Source organism: Coptis chinensis, chromosome 4 (genome assembly GCF_015680905.1).
Source record: "Coptis chinensis isolate HL-2020 chromosome 4, ASM1568090v1, whole genome shotgun sequence".
Classification (NCBI taxonomy): domain Eukaryota; kingdom Viridiplantae; phylum Streptophyta; class Magnoliopsida; order Ranunculales; family Ranunculaceae; genus Coptis; species Coptis chinensis.
Genome location: NC_141459.1, coordinates 13992164 through 14013394, shown reverse-complemented (window position 1 = coordinate 14013394; position 21231 = coordinate 13992164). Strand labels below are relative to the sequence as shown.

The following is a 21231-nucleotide window of genomic DNA, read 5'->3' as shown; positions in this document are numbered from 1 at the left end:
TGCTAACCAGCATAGTAGCATATATGGCATGGAAACACAATGCAGACTCGCTGTTATGTGATACGTTCTCACACTAAATAAAACGTAAATTTTGGATAACCATACTTTACTCATGAAGCAATTCAAGGATTTGAAAACTGAATCGGTTGAACTTCAGCACCCATTCTTTTGTATGGTTTGACTCTGGGGATTCATAGTGTCAATGATCTCAAGATCATTAAAAAATCCTTGACCTATAGGGTAAAGCAAACCACATGCTTGCATTTTAAAGAGAAGTGAAGACCCTTTGCTGAGAAGCAATCACTTTTTCTTAAAAGCAATCAGCATAATCACTTATAAGGCAGCTATCGTGGCCACTGTATGTCAAGCATTAAAAGTTTACCTTGCCTGTAATACAAACCTGAGCACTTGACCCAACCAAGTTGTTCATCAAACGTTTTGACAAGTTGACAGCAAGGTTTCAAGACTTGGCAGAGCCCATAAACATGCAAACCATATACGAGCAGTCCTTTTTATACCTGCTTCAGCAGTCAACTACTTGTCATTCTTGAAGAAGAAACAAAATGAAATGCATAAATTCTCAGGAATGTGAACCAGACAGATACCATTTATATAGAACTATCATTTGACACTATAAATATACACGGCTTCATACTCATGCAAATGACAGCAAAATTTGGAAAATGAAAACTTTCAGAAAACAAAGGGCTACTTTTGATGGTAGACTAGCAATGAAGTTCCTTGGATAGCATCCTCACTTGTCGTGCTGCCAGCATTATCCTCTTGCTTGTTACACAACCGATTGTATTTGTTGTAGTTTATCAATTAGAGCCTTTCTATTGCTTTCTTGATTGTACGAAAAGAATTCTGCATCATCCTTGGTACTTTGTTGATTGTCGGAATTTCCTGTCTGAATTCTTTCAACTGTAGATGCCACAAATTATTCAAGTTAAAAGCAGCTTCATATAGCTCTCCTCTGCCAGCTCAAACAATTAATCAAAATGTATACAACAATAACAATAACAACATAATTTCAAAATATCAATCGCGAACTCAAGTTCAAAAATTCCTCCTCAAATAACTTTTCAGATGACAAATTGATTACTCTTTTGCCTTTTTTAATTCTCTTATAAAATATATTGATACACTGCTTGCAGACTGCACCTCAACTTTCAATCTTTCATGATGCAGTGCCATAATGAGTGGCAATACTAGTAAGAGCAATAGTGGCAGAAGCAGTTGACAGAAGTTGTGATGTGGTGGTGAATGGCGATGACAACAATAACATGCGAGCGGTGATCTGAAGAGAGAAAAACATACTGAGGAGGAAGAGGAAGAAGATTTGGGAAAGAACAACAAGTGAAAAGACGATAGCAGTCTAAGCTGGTGCCAGGAGCGTGCTTGTTATCACCTTTTTAAGCATTGCTTCCTATAAATATAACAAAGACAAGGAAACATCTCTCGGTGTCCAACATCGTCTGAACTCTGAAGTGTCTGACAGATTGACCTAAACAAGCCTAGAACATGAACTATGCTAGTGTCCAAAACATGAAGCCACAATCTCTATTATAGGAATGGAGTGCCCTTTATACATAGTTTGAAGTTTCCTAGCATCTCTTTAGAAATTTTGAGTTTACAAATAGGATTTACTACTACGTTATCGTCCAGTTGGTCAAAAAAAAATTTGGTAATTTGTGATTCAGAATTGATTCGTTACTGAAATCTTCTCGTTTCCATCTTCTTTCATGTAATATGATTCTTTAGAATTATTTCATTTCTATGATTCACAAAATTAGTCACTGGCTCGCCTTTATCCACCATAGATTTTGAGTAAGTTTACTGGGTGGTTAAAACATGAAGATAGAGAAGTCACCTGGTTTCTCCAGCTTCTTCCCTGAGGCCTTCTTAGATTTCTTTGGATGCCCCCTCCATGTATCAGTGAATAAATCGTTGAACTTCTCCAGCACCCTATTCTTTTCTTCGAGCAAACCCAACATCTCATATGCATTTGCCACTTTTTGCACTACTGATTTTTCTGGAGGCTTCCGGTCAAAAGCTTCAAGCCCCTTAAAAAGCTTCAAAAATCGATCAAAAAGACAAGATGCCCAACGATCAGTACAAACTTATTTAATGTTAAACAATGGAACTGTGGAAAAAGATAACAACAAAATCAAGAGTCAGAGACCAAATTTAATGATTTCCAACTCTCACAAATCAAGACGTGAACACCAAAGAGTAGAAAACAGCTATCTGTCTAATAGACGCCGAGGTTTATTGTCATAACTATATATCCTAGTTGAGAAGCTCTTAGAGGTACAATAATTAATTTACTTCATGTGCAATGCCTATGACAGTTCCCGTGATGGCCTGACACTAACCCATTCACACAATCACTCTTATGTGTATTCAATACTGGATTCAATGTGCCTTTCCAGCCACTAGATGTGCAGACAAATTTAGTGATATATGATAATCACTTGCAGCAAAACAAATTCCTAGTCCATATTATAAAAAATAGCCATGAATGATAGCCCATTTTCCATGAATTTGTTGGTGCATGAAAACTTTTAAAGTTGAACAAATATGCATATAGGACTCAGAAAACTGCATGTTTCAACTTCGCATCAATAATAGACATACATGGGCATGTCTCGATGATATGTGATTTACATGAACATACATAACCCAAAAGGTATAAGGGCATACCTTTACAAGCCTCTCCATCATGTTGTTTCGATAATAAATAGATATCATAAGAGTGCATAGCGTCCAAGGCACCGAATGTAGATCGTTACCAATTTTTTTCATCCAAAAATTGTGTGCTTCTTCTGTTCTGTGATCCATGTCTAATGCATTTATCAGCTGCCTATACATTCCCATCGTATTCCCTTGCCCCTTGCTCAGTATCCACTTTATCACCTGCAATTACTTCAGATGTAAGCATCAAGAAAAGACATTAGAAATTGACCACTAGACCTTTTTCTGAAGAAATTGAAACTCATTTGGATAGCATTATATAGTTCACCCCCAACCCCCAAACCCACCTGGGAACCGACAAGATGGGGGAGGGGGAAGATTGTCATTACTAACTACAGCTAAGTTACCTCAAAAGTTGATCAAAAATTTCCCACAGATAAGACTTTTTTATTTTTGGGTGTTGGACAGGAAACCAAGAACACATACGTCAAACAAAGCTCAAATGTGTTTTGCTTGTACAGAATTTGTGTGGCTTTGTGCATGTTTATAAGAAATAAAAATAGAGAGGATCAGACAGAATTCATGCCTGAATAACTCTATGCCACTCCTGCTCCTTCTCAAGAGTTCCCATGGCTATCCTCAGAGATGCTAGAGGAAATGTCTTCTCCCATGCAACCCAGGCATCAAGTGCACCATAAACAGCTTCCTTAGATTCCTTGAGGCCCAAGAGCTGCAATTTTCTATCAACAAAGCTTTATAAACTCATCTTGACAACTCAACTTAAAAAAATGAACCAAAAACAAAAAACAAAATAAATTTTTACTTAATTTTCATCAGAGAAACTAAAAGAATGATATCAAGTAACAATTTGCAGTCTTATTATTATCATAAAACTTATTCCGTATCAACCACTAACTTTACAATTTAGACAACTTAACTAAAACTAGCACCGCCCCACATTCAGTATCTATTTGTGGCATAAAAACAAATGTCCCCATGTTATTACATAGTTCCAAAATTTTCTACAATATTTTTACAGGGAGTGACTCTCAAGGACAAAACGGCCGAAAAAATAACCCTCAGAACCATTTTTTTTTTAATCACTCACAGGGACCGGGTAGATGAAATGTCAAGTATACCTTTGACGTGAAATAAACGGCTCGGGTAGATAAAAGGTCGAGTATAACCCTAACGCGAAATAATAAATGGCATGACCCAACTGAAACAACCTGGTGAATATAGTATGAACAATCACTGTTCATACATATTTGGGTATGAGCAATGACCTCAACATGAGATATGAATAATCATTGTTTATACCTCAATATAATGTATGATCAGTAAGAACACCTATTGGAGTATGAACATACATCAACATTGTTCATACCTCAATATAAACCATGCACAATCATTGTTCATATCTCAACACAATATATGATTAGTAATAACACATATTGGAGTATGAACAATCATTGTTCATACATATTTGGGGTATTGTTCATACATCACCATAATGGTTGAGGTATATTCACCTATTTGGGTATGAACAATCACCAAAATTTTCAACTTTATAAATATAACACAGAGGGGTGAAACTGGTATTTAAAAAATAAATAAATATTTCTTATATTTGTAATAACACAGAAGGGTAAAACTGGTATTTTGAAAAAAGTAAAAAGTCCTAGCCAACTTATTTTGTCCTTGGTGGATTACTTAGAGAATTTGTAATTGTGAGTTACCAAAAAAAAAAAAAGGTGTCCTCTAGAGTTGTTTTCCCCGAAATTGGTTCTCTGGACTCTTTTCTTGAAATTTTTACTAACCAATATATTCCACAAAAACTATTCATTTCAAACCCGACCAAATACTAAAAACTTCGATTTATTCCAACCTCTAAAAACGAAAAAAACATAGTATTAAACATTTAAACTTACAGTATCTACTAGAAATTTAATCTTATCCTTCTTCGACACATTCCTCCCTAGAGGCTCCTTTAAAGAATCGCTGGTATCTCTCTTTGATTCCATTAAATCATCTACATATTGACCCTGCCCAAAAAAAAAAAAAAAAATTGCTAGGCTCAGTACTAACCATGCGACTACTTTAGTTATGAAATTAAAAAAACACTTATAATATAAATATAAAACCTCTGGTAATGTATTTTGTCTTGAAGTGAAGTGGTCCGGAGTTTGATTATGCATCCTCGTATCGTAACTGGAATTTCCAGGTCGAACTTCCGAGTATCTGGTAGAGTAGTTGTTACATAACTGTTTTACCTTAATGGAATAGTGGGGTGTAGGAAAGAATTTTTCTGCTATCACGCGGTTTAAAGGAGAAATCAACCGCCTCGCCATTTCTGTTCTCTTTGTTGTGTTGTTTCCGTGTTTGTAGCTAAGTCTAGTAGAGAAGAAAGAGTGAACTGTGGATTCTGGAGCGTGATACCCGGCCCATCGTAAAAGTTAGCCCATTTACTGGATTGGGCTCTGTTACTAACATTTTACCAAGTCCAAGTCCAAATCCAGTCCATGAACAAAAATTATTTCCTTTTTCCATTCCATTCCATTCCATATGCATAGTATTTACTTTCCTTTCCATGAGAAAATAACAAACACACACTAAGATTGAAAGAGTGAGTAACTGTGGATTACGGAGGCGGAGGTGGATTTACTTTGGATTGAAAACATTTTACCAAGTCCAGGGATGAACAAGTTTTTTTTGGAAGATACTAGAATAATCTAGATTCATTGGAGAGAGTTGGGTTTGGTTGAGGAGGGTTATGGGCGAAGGAGAGTCACGAGAGAGGGAATAAGTGAAGGAGAAAAAGAAGAAGAAGAAGAGGGGAGGGGTGTGCGTGAACGGGGGAGTAGTAGCGGGGAAGAGATTGGCTGGGGAGAGAGAGAGTGAAGTTGTGAAGGGGGGGAGCAGAAAGACACAAGACAAACAACAATTTGCCCAACTTTCCAAACCCAACTCAAAAACGTTCGCTACCGCTCACTTGATTATACTCGGTTGGGATTGTGGTTTGCCTGAAAATAGTGAGAGTTGATCTATAGTATGTTGGTCATTAGTTAAAGTAATCCGTCTACCTTATTTGAGTCTAAATTGAACATGCAAAAAGCGAGAGGGATTATAATTCCTTGCCATAAATGACTTAGTTTCGGGTCTCCCGAGTTCTTGGCTGCTAAATCATTTATGGTGAATCCTACTTGTTATCTTTGTGCCACACAAGATGAAAATCAAGTTCATTTATTTGTTGATTGTCCTTTTGCTAAGGCTGTGTAGTTTGGACTCAATTTCTCACAAGCGACTCGTGCTGCGAGGCTCAGATAATTTTATGAATTGGTTGGCTGATATTTTTTGTTTTTTGGGTAGAACAAATGATGTTGGTCGACTCCAAACTCTCTTCCCTGTTACTCTATGGTTACTTTGGTTAGAAAGAAATAAGTTTCGCTTCCAGCAAACTTCATCATTGCCACGTCTTTTGGCGCGAATTCAATAAGCATTGAAATTGTCAAATGAATTGTTGTCTACACATTCGACGACTAAACTTGCAGTTACTTGTATGCGCTCGTCCATTGCTATATATTAGTTGCCACCGCCTTCAAATTATTTAAAAATTTAATGTGGATGGTTCTTCGTACGACAATCCATGTCCCTTGGTGGTGGTGTACGTTATGCTTTTGGAAATTTTATATTGGGATTTAGTTCTCCTATTCGGAGGGCTTTTTCTCTTTATGCCGAGACATTGGCATTGTGAAGGAGCTTGCAAATGGTGATCAAATTACACCTGGATTATGTCATCTTTGAAATTGATTTGCAGTATCTCTATAGTTGCATCAAGAACGATTTATTTGCAACTTTTGCCTTGGGAAATCTTGTCAATTATAGCAGGTGTCGATTAGCGAAGTCGGTAAAACTTTTAGGTGATAATACCAGAGGTCTGGGACTCAAACCCTGCCAACATCAAAGAGTCACTGAATCTCATTTAAAACAGACTTAATATCATTTTTTAGGGATGTAGCTAAGACTTTTGATCAGCACCTTCGCATGGTTATGCAGGGTATTATAGCTTCTGATTGCCCTGGCTTCGGGGATTTGCAATGGCGTTTTGCGACGCTTCCATTACGCTTTGGTGGGTTAGGTATCTATTGTGCATGTGATGTCTCTGCTTTTGCTTTTGTGGCCTCCCGTTTTCAGACTTTAGAGCTTCATAACCACGTTCTTAGGAGTTGTGGTCCAGTGCCTATAGGTGAGATCCTTGATGATGCCACCAGTGCATTGCGTCTCTGTCTTCCCGATTTTGACCTTGATTCTATGGCTGTGAATGCTACCGTCCCCTTAAAACTATACAAAGTTTTGGCGGAAGCTTTCTACGGTAAGATTGTTGTTAGTCTTGAGAGGGAGTTTGAGTTATCTGCTCGTCAGAAAGCAGTCATTGGATGTTTGCAATCGGAACATGCAAAATATTTTCTACTTGCTATTCCGATGGAGGGACTTTGACAGCGTATGTCACAGGTAGTGTATCGTGCCATTCTTCGATATCGTCTTATGATTCCTCTGTACTCTGATTGTGGTCTTTGCCCTGTATGCAAAAAGAGTATATTAGATGTTTATGGAGACCATGCAGCACATTGTAGACATTTTTCGGGTTTTAAATACCGACATGATCATGTTATAGACATTTTGTGTAATGCATTTTGGAGGGCTGGAGTACAAGTGAAGAAAGAAACTCCTGTTAACTTTCTCACTGATCCGAATGAGGGCATATCGACACTTCGGCCTGCGGATGTCTTGATTTACAGTTGGTCGATCTGAGAGAAACATGCATGTGTGGATGTAACTGGAGTCTTTCCGTTGGTAGGGTTGGGGAATGATGGCTTTGAGGTGGGAGAAGCAACTAAGAGAGCAGCGACAGGGAAGATGGAGAAGCATAAGAAAGCTTGCAGGGCTAACCAACATTGTTTCATTCCATTTTGTTTCAACATTTTCGATTTCTTGGAACAATAGTCTGTTAAGCTCCTCAAGATACTTCAGAAAGTTATGAACTGTAACGTTATGACAGCTGGTTTTAACGAGTTTTTTTTTTTTAAATGATAGAATTTTCTATTCATAATGGACTTGCAGTGTAGCTTGTTACACGCTTGTCCTAATTATTTGTAAAATTCGTTATCATTATGAATAAAATTTTCACATAAAAAAAAAAAAAAAATCCTAACAATTATAATGGATATCAAAGACATGTTATTGTTGAAATCTTAGCATTGGATGTACAGGGAAGGTAACTTTGTTGTTGATCATTTTGTCAGGTCTAACCAGACTAGTGATCCTACATGGTTGTCACATCCAATAGTCGAGAGAGAAAATCTACCTTCTAGCTTAGTGGTTTGGCTAGTGGTACCATATGGTGTATTCAGTGTTAATTATTCCTAACAGAATATTGGAATTCTGTTTAATATTTCGATTTTTCAAAAAACCGGAAAAAAACAGTATGGAGTCAAAATATTGATAATTTCAAAATTTATTGAAATTCCAAATATAACATTGGTTGAAATATTATAAATGTCAGTTTTTTGGATTTGTCGGAATTCCAATCATTCAGAAACACCAAACTATAACATTGTGTTAATAGTTTACTTTTTAATGACTTATTAGCTGATGTTTGTACATTTCGTAATATCACCGTAACAAAAAATAGGAGTGCAAACGGATAGGTTCGGATGTGGATATGGCTATATCCGAATCCGAATCCGAATCCGAAAATTTATACCGATATCTGAATCCAAATCCGAATCCGACGGATATTAAAAAAGTTATCCAAATCCGATTTCGGATATCCGAAACGGATATCGGATAATATCCGATCCAAAAATTAAAATTAATTAAAATTTTATTTGTTTTGAATAATTCATTTTACCACTATAAAAACTAGTATAAATATTATATTCGTCATTTATTATTATTATTTTGTTATTATAGTTTTATATTATTAGTTCATGATTTTATATAATATTTTATACAATAAAAAATGAATAAATTAATTATATATAATAACTATTAATTTTTTAAATCGGATAGAATATTATCGGATGCGGATATGTCAGTATCTGAAACCAGTTCGGACAAAAAAAAAAATATCTGAATCCAAATCCGAAATTTTCAGATAATATCAAATTTTCGGATTCGAATATTTGGATATCCACTTTTACTGTAACCAAAAACAAAAAGTCTCCTGAGTGATCATTATGCATTTCCTTGTCTAAAAAGGCAAAACTGTGATATCACTTTCATGTAATTAGTCTTGGATTGACTGCAATTAGTTGACGCAGAAAGTTCTGAATAATAATCAGCTTGAAGCACGTGACCAAAGTTCCATGTGTCATCAGCTAATTGCTTCAACTACGCTCTCATTTGGAAAAGATAATTTTGCGTATTATTCATTTGCTAGATAATGTTGTCATTCAGCAACATTTATGTGCACGGAACTTTATATTTTTTGTTTTTATAGAAAAAAGTCAGCCAAATGACGTATGCGACCACATCAATCTTTTGAGAGGTTGGCTATAAATATAGGAGACGAACGCTTGCCTAAAAATAACAAGAGAGATAGGTTAATGGCTACAGATGAAGTGATATTAATTGGGTTCCGAGGGGGACCTTTTTCTCTTATAGTTGAATGGGCTCTGAAACTGAAGGGGGTAGAATACGAATACTTAGATGAAGACCTCTTCAACAACAACAAGAGCCCCATGCTACTGCAGTACAATCCAGTTCATAAAAAGGTACCTGTGCTGGTTCACAATGGCAAACCAGTGGCTGAATCGCTTGTGATTGTCGAATATATTGACGAGACATGGAAACAGTACCCACTCCTTCCAGATGATCCTTATGATAGAGCCGTGGCTCGTTTTTGGGCTAAGTATGCGGAAGATAAGGTAAAATTTCTAACAGATGTATAATATAGCTAGGGAGCTACAACTTAACCAAATATTGTAACATGTTTCATCAGCTGAACTAATACATTTGAAAGAAAAATGTGATGTTTTTTTGCTGGAGTGGATGTTGTGATCTTTCGTCTTTCATGGTCTTTCTTTTTTATCTTTGCAGTGTAAGACAGCAGCATTCAGTGTCTTCGCTACGGTAGGCGAGGCGCAAGAGAATGCTACCAAAGAAGCTAGAGAGATTCTGAAAACTTTTGAAAAGGGTCTCAGGGGTAAATTCTTTGGTGGTGAGACGATTGGGTTTGTTGACGTTGTTGCTGGTTGGATTGCTTACTGGATAGGAGTGATTGAAGAAATTACTGGAATAAACATCGTGGACAAAGAAACCATGCCTTTGCTCAGTGAATGGTTCCAAAACTTTCTTGATGTTGAAATTGTGAAAGAGAGGTTGCCACCACGAGATAAATTACTGGAGAAAAACAAGATCTTCCGAGAGCAACTCGTAGCTGCATCAACTTAAAAGTATTCGTCATTGTTACTCAATACAATATAACGTCTGTTTCTCCCACACTACCAGTCTGTATTAATCTAGTATATATTTGACAAGAATGTGTAAGCTTTGTATTTGATCTGTAATCTGTTTGTGATGAAAAAGAGTACGCTTTATATATGGGATTGTTCAGTAACCAATATCTTACAGTCACTTAAAAAACTCATCTCTTTCCCCAGGTACAATGTATGCTACATATAACCTACTAGCCTAACTGTTAGCTGGTTGTCCGAAAATCTACACACTTAGACTGTCCAGCGGTCCAGCCTAAGAAGATGAGTTTTACTTTCTGGGGCCTTTGATTAAGGGATTAGCCCAACTATCATACTTTGGAAAGTTGTCTTCAACATCTAATAAATTGTAGAACTCTACAAAGAAATTAAGGTTGAGAGCAGTAATAGCAACTTACAACTGATAATTCTGGTGTCCACCTCAATCGGCTTGTAACTCATACTCTGACTCGCAGTTCTAAGAATATGTTCTTTTTCCACGCACCCTGTCGTGTCTGTAAAGGCCTCACTTTTTACCTAAGCAATTTATTCTCAAGTCTTAACTGAAGTTTACTACTCTCCATCTGCTCAGTTTCACGGTCTGATAAAGGCGAGAGAATGGCTTACAAAATGTTAAACTTCTATCCCTGTCTTCAAAGCTACAATAAACTCCTATCACTTTTCAACAGCATTTATCTGATTCAAACACTTCACAAGTACACAAACCTCCTCATCTATCTCAATATTATCTTTCTCCATCATCTTAAGGATGTCAGGAGCTGGTTTCTGCACTTGAACAAACACTCTGAGCAAGGACTTATACAGAGGTAAACTAGCAATGCCCAAACGTCGGAGAACCATAACATACTTCTGTGCCTCCTCATATCGCCCACACTCCTCAAAGTACTCTGCAATCGCCATAACAGTTGTAGATGATGGACGCCAATCACAATGTTTCAACATAGAAAACCCTTTCTTCATTGCGGAGATAGCTTTATCCATCTCCTTATTTTTCACCCATCCTTCCATAAGAATCTCCCATGTCTTATAATTTGGACATCCACCTTTCTCCAAGGTGTGGAGATGCAATGACTCGGCTTTGTCAATCCATCCACTCCTAACGTAAGCACCTAAAAGGATATTGGACACTCTGATATCGTACTTTCTGCACTCTGATTCCCATGACCTAAAAACTTTCTCTGCTTCTGCAATATCACCAATCTTAACCAAACACAACAATATCGACATGTAATTTGCAGAAGTCATTCTCCCTGTCACAGCTTTACTAGCTTCCCAAAGTCGGAGAATTCCATCTTTATTGCCCAAACTGGCATAGAGTGTTATGAGAAAAAAATAACCGAGTCTCTTATGCATTGATAGCATCTGTTCAGCAGTTTTAAGGGCTGCAGTTGCCTTTTCAACGAGGCCTGAGTTTATGTAGATATTGGCTAGAGTAGAATGAGTACTCCAACCCACCTTGACACTCTTGTCATTTAGCATTTCCCTACACACCGTCTCTACAGCTGCAACCCCTGATAATTGACTACATGCATTCATCCAAATGTTGTAGGAGAGTACATTTCGAGGTATTCTGTTATGCTTCATCTGTTGGATCACGTAAAGAACTTTCTTGAATTGGCCAGTGGCATCATACAGCTTCATCATCTCGTTGAAGGGATGTGGGTTCACAGTGTATCCCAAGGCCTGCATCTTCAACATGAGAGCTTCTGCTTTTCCAGTTTCTCTTTCCTTCACATATGACTGCAGAAGAGGGATGCATGCAGCTTTCTGAGAACTGGAATCAGGTATATTCTCAAAATATTCTTCAGCTTCTGCTAGACTTCTGACTTTGATGATCAACTCTAATAGGATGGCATGATCAGCTGTCGACATCCGGAAACTGTTTTGAGAATTCATCCATGACATTATCTGCATTATGGATACCACATTTAGGTCCAACAGTATGGTGCATGCAGCATAATTTCACTCATAGACAGCACCAGACAATAACGGGTACAAATTATGTCAGGTTTTCCCATCAACAGTTCCAGCCGATACTGAAGCAGAATGAATTGTTCAAGCCAGGTCAGAGTTATTTAGATAGGAAGTCCTACTGCAATATACGTATATAAACAATAACCAGTACAGCCAGTGAATAAAAGGGAGACCCCAAAATCGCAAGCTTACTGGGGGCAGAGGACCATAGTCCATAGAGGAAACATCAACTTTAAGATCCTTGTATATATTATTCTATCCTATTTATTTACGTTCGTTTTGTTTTGTAATTTATAGCAGTTTTATGACTAGTGAGCATGAAATAAAGGAGATAAATTCATGCCAGACCCTCATAATCTATATTATCACATGAAATAAAAAAGACAGTCATTTGATTATCTTTTGGAATATCAAGCAGCCAGAGATTCAATAGATTCAATAATCAAAGGCAAACAAACGAAAAGGTAGAAAGAAAAAGATCAAAAGAACATTTTAAGCGCAAATTACTCATCCCTTGCCAGTTCCAAATGTCTAGAACACATAAAAACTGCTTCTACACATTTTCAGTGCCTCTTAGAAGAAACACAAATTAGTGTTTTAGTGTGGCTCATCTTCAGGGTTGCAATTTTTCTGTATCATAAGCGCACGAAGCCCATCAGCTTTGTCCACTAGACCAGCTCCCGCAACAGCACTTAAAAGTCTACTGCATGCATAGGAATCAAAATCTGTTGTGGTAGATTGCTTCCACTGCTCAAAAACTTCATCCACTTCTTTGAAATGCCCAAGCATCAGATAAGAGGAAATGACACATATATAGTTTCTGCTAGTCATTTTCATTGGAGCCATTCTCAATGACTTCCAAATTTGATTTATCTTCTCTTTGTTCTTCAGGCCAGTGTAAAGTATTATAAGGAAGTCATAGGTTATAGATTCTTTCTGAGTAATTTTTCTCTCAGTCTCAACAACAGAGGTTCCATCTGAATTCACAAGATTACCAGCATTAATATAAATACTGGTCAGTTGCCTGTATATTTCCCAACCTCCATCTGAGTTGGGATCACAACTCATTTCGTCAAGAATACTCTTCACGCTGTCAATGTCCAGATTGGCAGCACAAGCACTTATCCAGAGATTGTAAGTGAATAGATCCGGAGAAACCTTCCGTCTTTTCATATCTTCAATAACTGAAGGAACCTTCTCCAATTGCCCAACCGACATGTATAACGTCATCATCTCATTATACATCATGGCATTCAAGCTGACGTTTTCTTCCTGGACTCTTTGAAAGAAATTCTCCGCCCTTTCAGTCATTTTTGACCCAGCATAAGAGTGAAGGAGAGAAGTGTAGGTTTCACCAGTTTTCACTTCCAAAGGGAGACCTTCAAAGTAACGTTCAGCAGCATCAATACCGAAAACTTTAGTCATCAAATCTATACGAACCCCGTAATCAGAGTCTGATAACTCAAACTCTAGGTTCCTAACCATCCACTCTGATATCTGCAAACGCGCATCACTTTACAAGTCGAATTATAAAATGATTCTTAAGATCATAAACCAGGATTTTCAATCACATGTTAATCACATAACAATACTCATAAATAAACATACCTTTATCCGAAATCATGCTTGCTTGCGAGAATCCTTAATGGGGGAGAACTAGGTTTCTCTCTCTTAGCCTATAAACCGTAATTGTGTTTTTGATGAATTAAATTGATTGATGGAAATCAATACATATTTATAGGTAGAGAGAGGACCTTAGTTTCCTAATTCATAAGATTTCCACTATCCATCATGGTAGGAATATCGTAATTAAGGAAAGACTTCTGTTTAGTAAACCACTACAATCGGCAATTTCTAAGTAAACTAATATACCCTATATTCTCTAAGTTTCCGTTATGAGGAAATTCTTGTGTTTAGAATTTCCAACAGTCTCCCACTTGGTCCATAGGAGGATAATATCGTTTATGGTTTAATTTAGAAAACATTAGGCGCGCGTAAATGCCGCGTTAACATTTAACGGTTATCGTAAATACCATAGTTAATAGAATCATTGATGTGAGTCATAGCGGTTCTATGCAAATTAAGCTACATGGTTCCTTCCATGTACCACAACACCAATGATCTTCTCAACTAGGTCTTAAGTAAGAAGTATCAATAATGGTCCAATAATGTCTTATCAAAAAGACTGTTTCTGTTATCATTCATCCATTCACTTACATGTACATAAATAATGGAAAACAGAAAAATTCAAAACATTCTAAAATGAGCTCAAAATTATGTCAATGCAATAAGCACTAAAGAAAATCCACAAAATGACAACTACTGGCGACACTCAAGGCCCATACTTTCAGCATGTTGCTTGAATACCTTGGGTGATAGCCCTTTCGTAAGTAGATCTGCTATATTAACACTCATACTAATGTGTTCAATTGTTCAATTGACACTCTCTGGTTCCGAACTTCTTCCTTGACTAAAAGGTATTTCATTTCCATGTGCTTAATACCTTTAGAATACCTACCATTTTTCGAAAAGAATACAGCTGTGGTATTATCACAATGAATTCTCATCGGCTTAGATATAGAGTCCATAACTCTAAGTCCTGAAATGAAATTCCGCAACCATAATCCATGAACTGTAGTCTCAAAGCATGCTACAAATTCAGCTTCCATAGTAGATGAAGCAATGATAGTTTGCTTTGCACTTTTCCATGAAACTGCTCCTCCAGATAAAAGGAACACATAACCAAAAGTGCTTTTCCTACTATCTACACATCCACCAAAATCTGAATCTGTGTAACCAACTACCTCAAGATGGTCAACTTTCCTATATGTGAGCATATAATCCTTTGTCCCTTGCAAATACCTTAGCATTTTCTTAGCGGCTTTCCAATGGTGAATCCCTGGATTGCTTTGATATCTGCCTAGCATGCCAACTGCAAAACTAATGTCTGGCCTAGTGCAAACCTGTACATATATCAAACTCCCTATAAGAGAAGCATAAGGGATATCTTTCATTCGTTCTCGTTCCAATTCATTCTTAGGACATTGACTTAAGTTGAACTTATCCCCTTTCTGAATTGGAACAACATTTGGATCGCACATTGACATGTTAAATCTTTCCAAAACTTTGTCAATGTAAGCCTTTTGAGACAATCCAAACAATCCACGTGATCTATCACGAAATATTTCTATTCCTATCACGTAAGATGCCTCACCCATATCTTTCATTTCAAAGTGTTTGGAAAGAAAATCCTTAGTGTCATGTAATAGACCAAGGCCACTGCTGGGTAGTAAAATGTCATCAACATACAGAACCAAAAAAATAAACTTACTCCCACTGATATTCAAGTATATACATCGATCAACAATGTTTTCAGTAAACCCAAAGGAACTAATGGTACTATGAAACTTTTTGTACCATTGTCGGGAAGCTTGTTTAAGTCCGTATATTAATTTCTTTAACCTACATACCATATTTTCCTTTCCTTCTTTTATGAAGCCTTTTGGTTGAACCATATAGACTTCCTTGTCTAAACTCCCATTCAGAAAAGCCATTTTCACATCCATTTGATGTAACTCTAAGTCAAAATGAGCTACCAATGCCATAATGATTCTCAAAGAGTCCTTAGAAACTGGAGAGAAGGTCTCATTGTAATCAACGCCTTCTTGTTGAGTGAAACCTTTGGCTACAAGTCTAGCTTTATGTTTGTCGATTTTACCTTGAGAGTCGTATTTGGTCTTAAAGAGCCATTTGTTTTCGACTGTCTTTTGTCCTTCAGGTAAATCGACTAACTCCCAGATATCATTAAGTTCCATAGATTACATCTTGTCATTCATGGCATCAATCCATTTCGCAAAATTGTTGCATTTAAGGGCTTGTGAATACGTGACCGGATCTTTAGTAATCCCAATGTTAAATTCTGATTCCTGGAAATACACTACGTAATCATTTGAAATAGCTAATCTTCGTGGTCTTTGAGATCTTCTTAATGCTACTTCTTGTGGTGCATTAACAGGTTGTTCAATAGCGACAACTTCATTATAGAGTTGTTGATTATTCATATGTTGCTCTTTGTTATTGACAGTCAACAACAGGTTCGTTATTGGCAGGGTTAACGACAGGAGGAACAACAATAGCATTAGTAATTCGTGGTATGGGAAATTGTACCCTAATTTCTTGAATGACAACTTTTTAATTCTGTCACTCCCACTGACTTCGCCATTCTCAATGAATTTAGCATTTCCGGTTTCAACTATTCTTGTAGTATGATTAAAATAGTAAAATTTATACCTTTTGGACTTTTCTGGATAACCAATGAAAAAACCACTAATGGTTTTCGGATCCAATTTCCTTTCTTGTAGGTTATATACTCTTCCTTCTGCTGGGAATCCCCAAATGTGTAAATGTCTTAAACTGGATTTCCATCCTTTCCACAGTTCAAAAGGAGTCTTGGGAACTGCTTTACTGGGGACCCTATTCAAGATATACACTGCAGTTCTAAGAGCATGCATCCACAATGATATAGGTAAGTTAGAATTACTCATCATACTCCTAACCATGTTCATAAGAATTCTATTGCGTCTTTTAGCTACACCATTCTGCCAAGGAAAACCTGACATTGTGTACTGAGCACATATTCCAAGACACTCAAGGAGTTTAGCAAAAAGACTACAATGTTGTCCTATCTCATCATACCTTCCATAAAATTCACCACTTCTATCAGATCTTATAATTTTCATCTTTTTATCTAATTGCCTCTCAATCTCATTTATGAATATTTCAACAATATTCACAAATTGAGATTTATCATGCAAAAGATAAAGATAATAATATCGGGAAAAATCATCTACAAAGGTAATAAAATATTTTTCACTACTAAAAGATGGAACATCAAAAGGTCCACAAATGTCTGTATGAATTATTTCAAGAAGATGTGTACTTCTTGTGGCTCCTTTCTTTGTGTGTTTGGTTTGCTTGCCATTAATGCAATCCACACACCAAAATCAGTAAAATTAAGATTCGAGAGAACCTTTTCTTTTACTAATCTTTTAAATCTTTCTCTGGATATGTGACCCAGTCTTTAATGCCACAAAAAGGACGAACTTTCATTCGTTAAGCTACGTTTAGTTCAACATTATGATGCAAGGTAAGAAGGGATTCAGAAAAGGAGTGCTCAAGATTGAGTTGATATAAGCCATTAACAAGAAATCCCAAACCAATAAACTTGGCATTCTTTATTAAATTGAAGCAACCAGATCCTACTTGTAATGAAAAACCATCGCTATCAAGTTTGGACAAGGAAATTAAATTTCGGGAAACAGAAGGAACATAAAGGGTTTGTTCTAAATCTAAGTGGTAGCCAAAATCTAACACTAAACGAAAGGTCTCGAAGGCTTCAATTGGTGCTTTTACCCTATTTCCCATGAAAAAATAGGCTTCATTTGGACTTGTGGTCCGGGTTGAAAGGAATCCCTGCATCGTGTTCGAAATGTGAACGTTAGAACCAGAATCAAACCACCAAGTGTTAGAAGGAACTTCAATTAAATTTGATTCGAAACATACGAAGCCCAAGGCTTACCCTTCTTTTCGAACCAAGCTTTGCGTTTTATGCAGTCTTTCTGAAAGTGTCCACTCTTTTTTACAGAAATGGCACTTGTCATCCTTTCGTCCTTTCTTTGGTGCAGGTTGATTAGGTTCGTTTTGACTGGATGGCCCACGCTTAATGCCTTTTCCAGTCTGCTTTCCAAATTTCTTCTTCTTATCGCCTTCAACCATAAAATGAACAACATGGCTATTCTGCTGCTTAAGTCTGCCCTCTTCTTAAATCAGTATGTTTGCCAATTCATTCACATTACACTTGTCCTTAATAGTGTTATAGTGAATTTGCAATGGCCCATACTGAGCAGACAATGAGTTTAGGATAAACTGGACGAGAAAAGAATCGCCCACAATCATTCCTAAATTATTTAGCTTAGCAACTAGATTAGTTATCTCAAGAACATGCTCATGCATGGTTCGAGTACCATCAAAATGCATGGTGGTAAGGTCAGCCATAAGTTTTCCAAAGAAGAGATTTATCGGATCGGTCAAAACGTTCTTTGATATTTTTCAGATAATCCAACGCATTATCAGTTTCAGGTAGGGTAGATTTGATGTTATTTGCAACAATCATTCGCATGAACATCATGCTCAATCTATTTGATCTAGTCCATGCCTGATGAATGCTTTTCTCTGCGTCAGTGCTTACCGCAGTAAGATCAGCGGGTTTGTCACAGAGAATTGCCATATCAAGGGCTAGAACACCCAAACTGAACGGAACTTGCTCATTCCATTCTGAGAAGTTAGTTCCATTAAGAATGGAAACAGATGAAGCTTGCAAATTAAGAGCAACAGGGAGAGAAAATGCAAGATAATAAACATGCTCACTACATTAAACTTTGAGACACAAACACAACAAAATGAATATGACTAAGTTTTTTCTATTAATTGGTTGACATGTTCAATAATCAAACAAGCATGGTATCTGCAGATATCCTATACTCATTTAACCAATGAACATGTATGACCAATTAACGTTTATTCAATCTAGCATGCTTGGTGTACCTGTGGGTAACTCAAAATATAATTGAATAAACAAACAATAATATTACTTAGTCTAACATTCAAAACATATTTGGTTCACTATGGTGAATACCAAGTCATAATATGAATGTTAAAATTAAATCAATATTCATTAACATAGTTGGGATCACTGTGGTGAACTCCAAATCATCATAATATGAATATTAGTCAATTTAATTTATTAATCTAAAACATATATCTCGAAAAAAGCTTCGAAATAACTACTTATACGAAAAAAAAACGGAGTCGTAACGAATTATATGCATCAAAACAAGTTAAAAAAGCTTAAAGGTCAAACAGGATTCTTTAGTTGGGTCTGGATATGGACCAGTCTTTTTGGGTCAGTTCTTACCCGGCTAGCACTTAAAGGAGTTAGGGCCCAGTCGGTCAAAACAGACCCAATCCAATTGGCTAGATCCAAAAAGCTAATAGCATGAGCTGGGTTTTATTGACTTAAGGCCCAAAAACAATAAAACATATGGGCTTTGTTCATTATATGTTATTAGGCCCGGCTAACAAAAGAGATAATGTCATCAACATCTTCTCCACTAGAACAAACCAACCAGAACCTTTTAAAGGAATCTTGGATACTTTACTTAACTAATTAAACATATGCAAAGCATATAATAACCAGTCATTATAAAGCCCAATTAAATAACAGATTACAGTAAAAACTCTTATCATAAATCACCGAAATCCGACGTCAACAAGTACCAATAAGGGCACCGACTACCAGTAATAACACCGAAATCCGGCGAAATAAAACATGCTAAATGAATCTAATTTTCATCCATTAACCAACAGGTAAGAGAAAAACAAAAATAGCCGATACAATATCTTGCTTTAAATCTTTAGATAATAAATCTAAACATGGAAAAACGGAAAGATTTGGGTTTTTGACGTGAAACTGTAATCAATGAAATAGATGGAACAGACATACCGATACACATGAAACATGAACAGTGATACATAGTACACTAATATCTCTTAATAACATACCCGTGACGAAAAAACTCATTCTTTTACAGTAAAGTTAAATTCGACAGTAACAAATTTAATACCATATCAATAGTATCGATTACGATTCATAATAACAATGATATGGAAACTATAATCATCTTAACACGATATGACATGATTATTATTGGATTAAACACATGATTACAACACGAGCAACTGATACCACATATAAAATGATTCTTAAGATCATAAACCAGGATTTTCAATCACATGTTAATCATATAATAATACTCATAAATAAACATACTTTTATCCGAAATCATGCTTGCTTGCGAGAATCTTTAATGGGGGAGAACTAGATTTCTCTCTCTTAGCCTATAAACCGCAATTGTGTTTTTGATGAATTAAATTGATTGATGGAAATCAATACATATTTATAGGTAGAGAGAGGACCTTAGTTTCCTAATTCATAAGATTTTCACTATCTATCATGGTAGAAATATCGTAATTAAGGAAAGACTTTTGTTTAGTAAACCACTATAATCTGCAATTCCTAAGTAAACCAATATACCCTTTCTAAGTAAATCAATATACCCTATATTCTCTATAGACCATATCTAGGGTTTCCGTTATTAGGAAATTCTTGTGTTTAGAATTTCCAACACGAATGTCTTGGCAATCGAACAGTGCACTATTTTTCTTCATAAAAGTATATAATAAAACAGACATTGTGCAAAATAAAACAATAAAAAACTTTAATGAACACAAGCTATATTAGTTTATACAATTTCTTACCTCGAGTGCATGCTTGTAACGCTGTGACTTATTAAGATCTCTAGCAATGTTCCGAAGCTCGAAAAGAGTGACATTATTTCCATCAGCAACCCATTTTTCTAACAAGGTCATAACACTTCGCTTTGAGAATCTGAGTTTAAATATCTTGGTTTTTAAATCATCTTGTTTGGATTTCTCGAGATCATCATCGCTTTCCAAAGGGATGGATGAGAATGTGTTTGAGAGAAACCGGGTTTGGTTCAATTTAAGGGCTGGGTGAGAGTTTATTCTCTCAATTAGAGGTCTGAGTTTAACAAAAAAAAAAATGAAATGTTAGATTGAGAAAATAAATGTTGGAAAATATTAAATAGATTATGAAATGAGGTGTTGATAGTGTTACCGTTTAAGAAGCGAAGAGAGCGAGCGCATCGTCATGTCTGCGACGAAGTTAGCTTCCAGACTCCAGAGTCGATTAGCTTCAGGTGGTTATACTGTGGGGATGTCAAATGGGCCGGGCCTCAAAGAACGAAACCCGTCAGGCCCGGGCCAATGCTTAAATCTCGAATTCCTTACCTGCCTTTCAATCCGCCGGGCCTAGATTAAGGGCCAAACTTGCGGGCCGAATATTATGTCTTACATTTGAATATTTAATTAATAAAATAAATTTTAAAAAAATTGTTAAAAATGATAAAATTGTGCTCACTTCACA

At 36.4% G+C, this 21231-nt stretch overlaps 3 protein-coding genes and 1 long non-coding RNA gene across 5 annotated transcripts; 2 read left to right on the top strand and 2 right to left on the bottom strand.

Moving 5' to 3' along the window:
- Positions 1-555: 555 nt before the first annotated feature.
- LOC147502038 (uncharacterized) lies at positions 556-5088 on the bottom strand. The gene is made up of 6 exons (XM_086607008.1): positions 4842-5088; positions 4629-4742; positions 3284-3427; positions 2707-2919; positions 1874-2075; positions 556-924 (listed from the first exon to the last, which is right to left on the bottom strand). Exons 1-6 carry the CDS (start codon positions 5046-5048, stop codon positions 791-793), a joined length of 1014 nt encoding a protein of 337 aa, XP_086463134.1. The 5' UTR covers positions 5049-5088; the 3' UTR covers positions 556-790.
- A 4179-nt stretch (positions 5089-9267) lies between these two features.
- LOC147502037 (glutathione transferase GST 23-like) lies at positions 9268-10318 on the top strand. Its single transcript, XM_086607007.1, has 2 exons — positions 9268-9626; positions 9799-10318. The coding sequence occupies exons 1-2, from the start codon at positions 9306-9308 to the stop codon at positions 10150-10152; spliced, it is 675 nt and encodes a 224-aa protein (XP_086463133.1). The 5' UTR covers positions 9268-9305; the 3' UTR covers positions 10153-10318.
- Positions 9288-21069, bottom strand: LOC147502035 (pentatricopeptide repeat-containing protein At5g09450, mitochondrial-like). Of its 2 annotated transcripts, none has more exons than XM_086607005.1 (3): positions 20923-21069; positions 20544-20826; positions 9288-12101 (listed from the first exon to the last, which is right to left on the bottom strand). In XM_086607005.1, exons 1-3 carry the CDS (start codon positions 20955-20957, stop codon positions 10848-10850), a joined length of 1572 nt encoding a protein of 523 aa, XP_086463131.1. In that variant the 5' UTR covers positions 20958-21069; the 3' UTR covers positions 9288-10847. The 2 variants fall into 2 exon arrangements, with proteins under 2 accessions (XP_086463131.1, XP_086463132.1); XM_086607006.1 differs by lacking the exon at positions 9288-12101 and adding an exon at positions 12538-13664.
- LOC147502036 (uncharacterized) lies at positions 11843-13212 on the top strand. Its single transcript, XR_015221562.1, has 2 exons — positions 11843-11977; positions 12202-13212. It is a non-coding gene; the product is annotated as an uncharacterized LOC147502036 (long non-coding RNA).
- Positions 21070-21231: the final 162 nt, after the last annotated feature.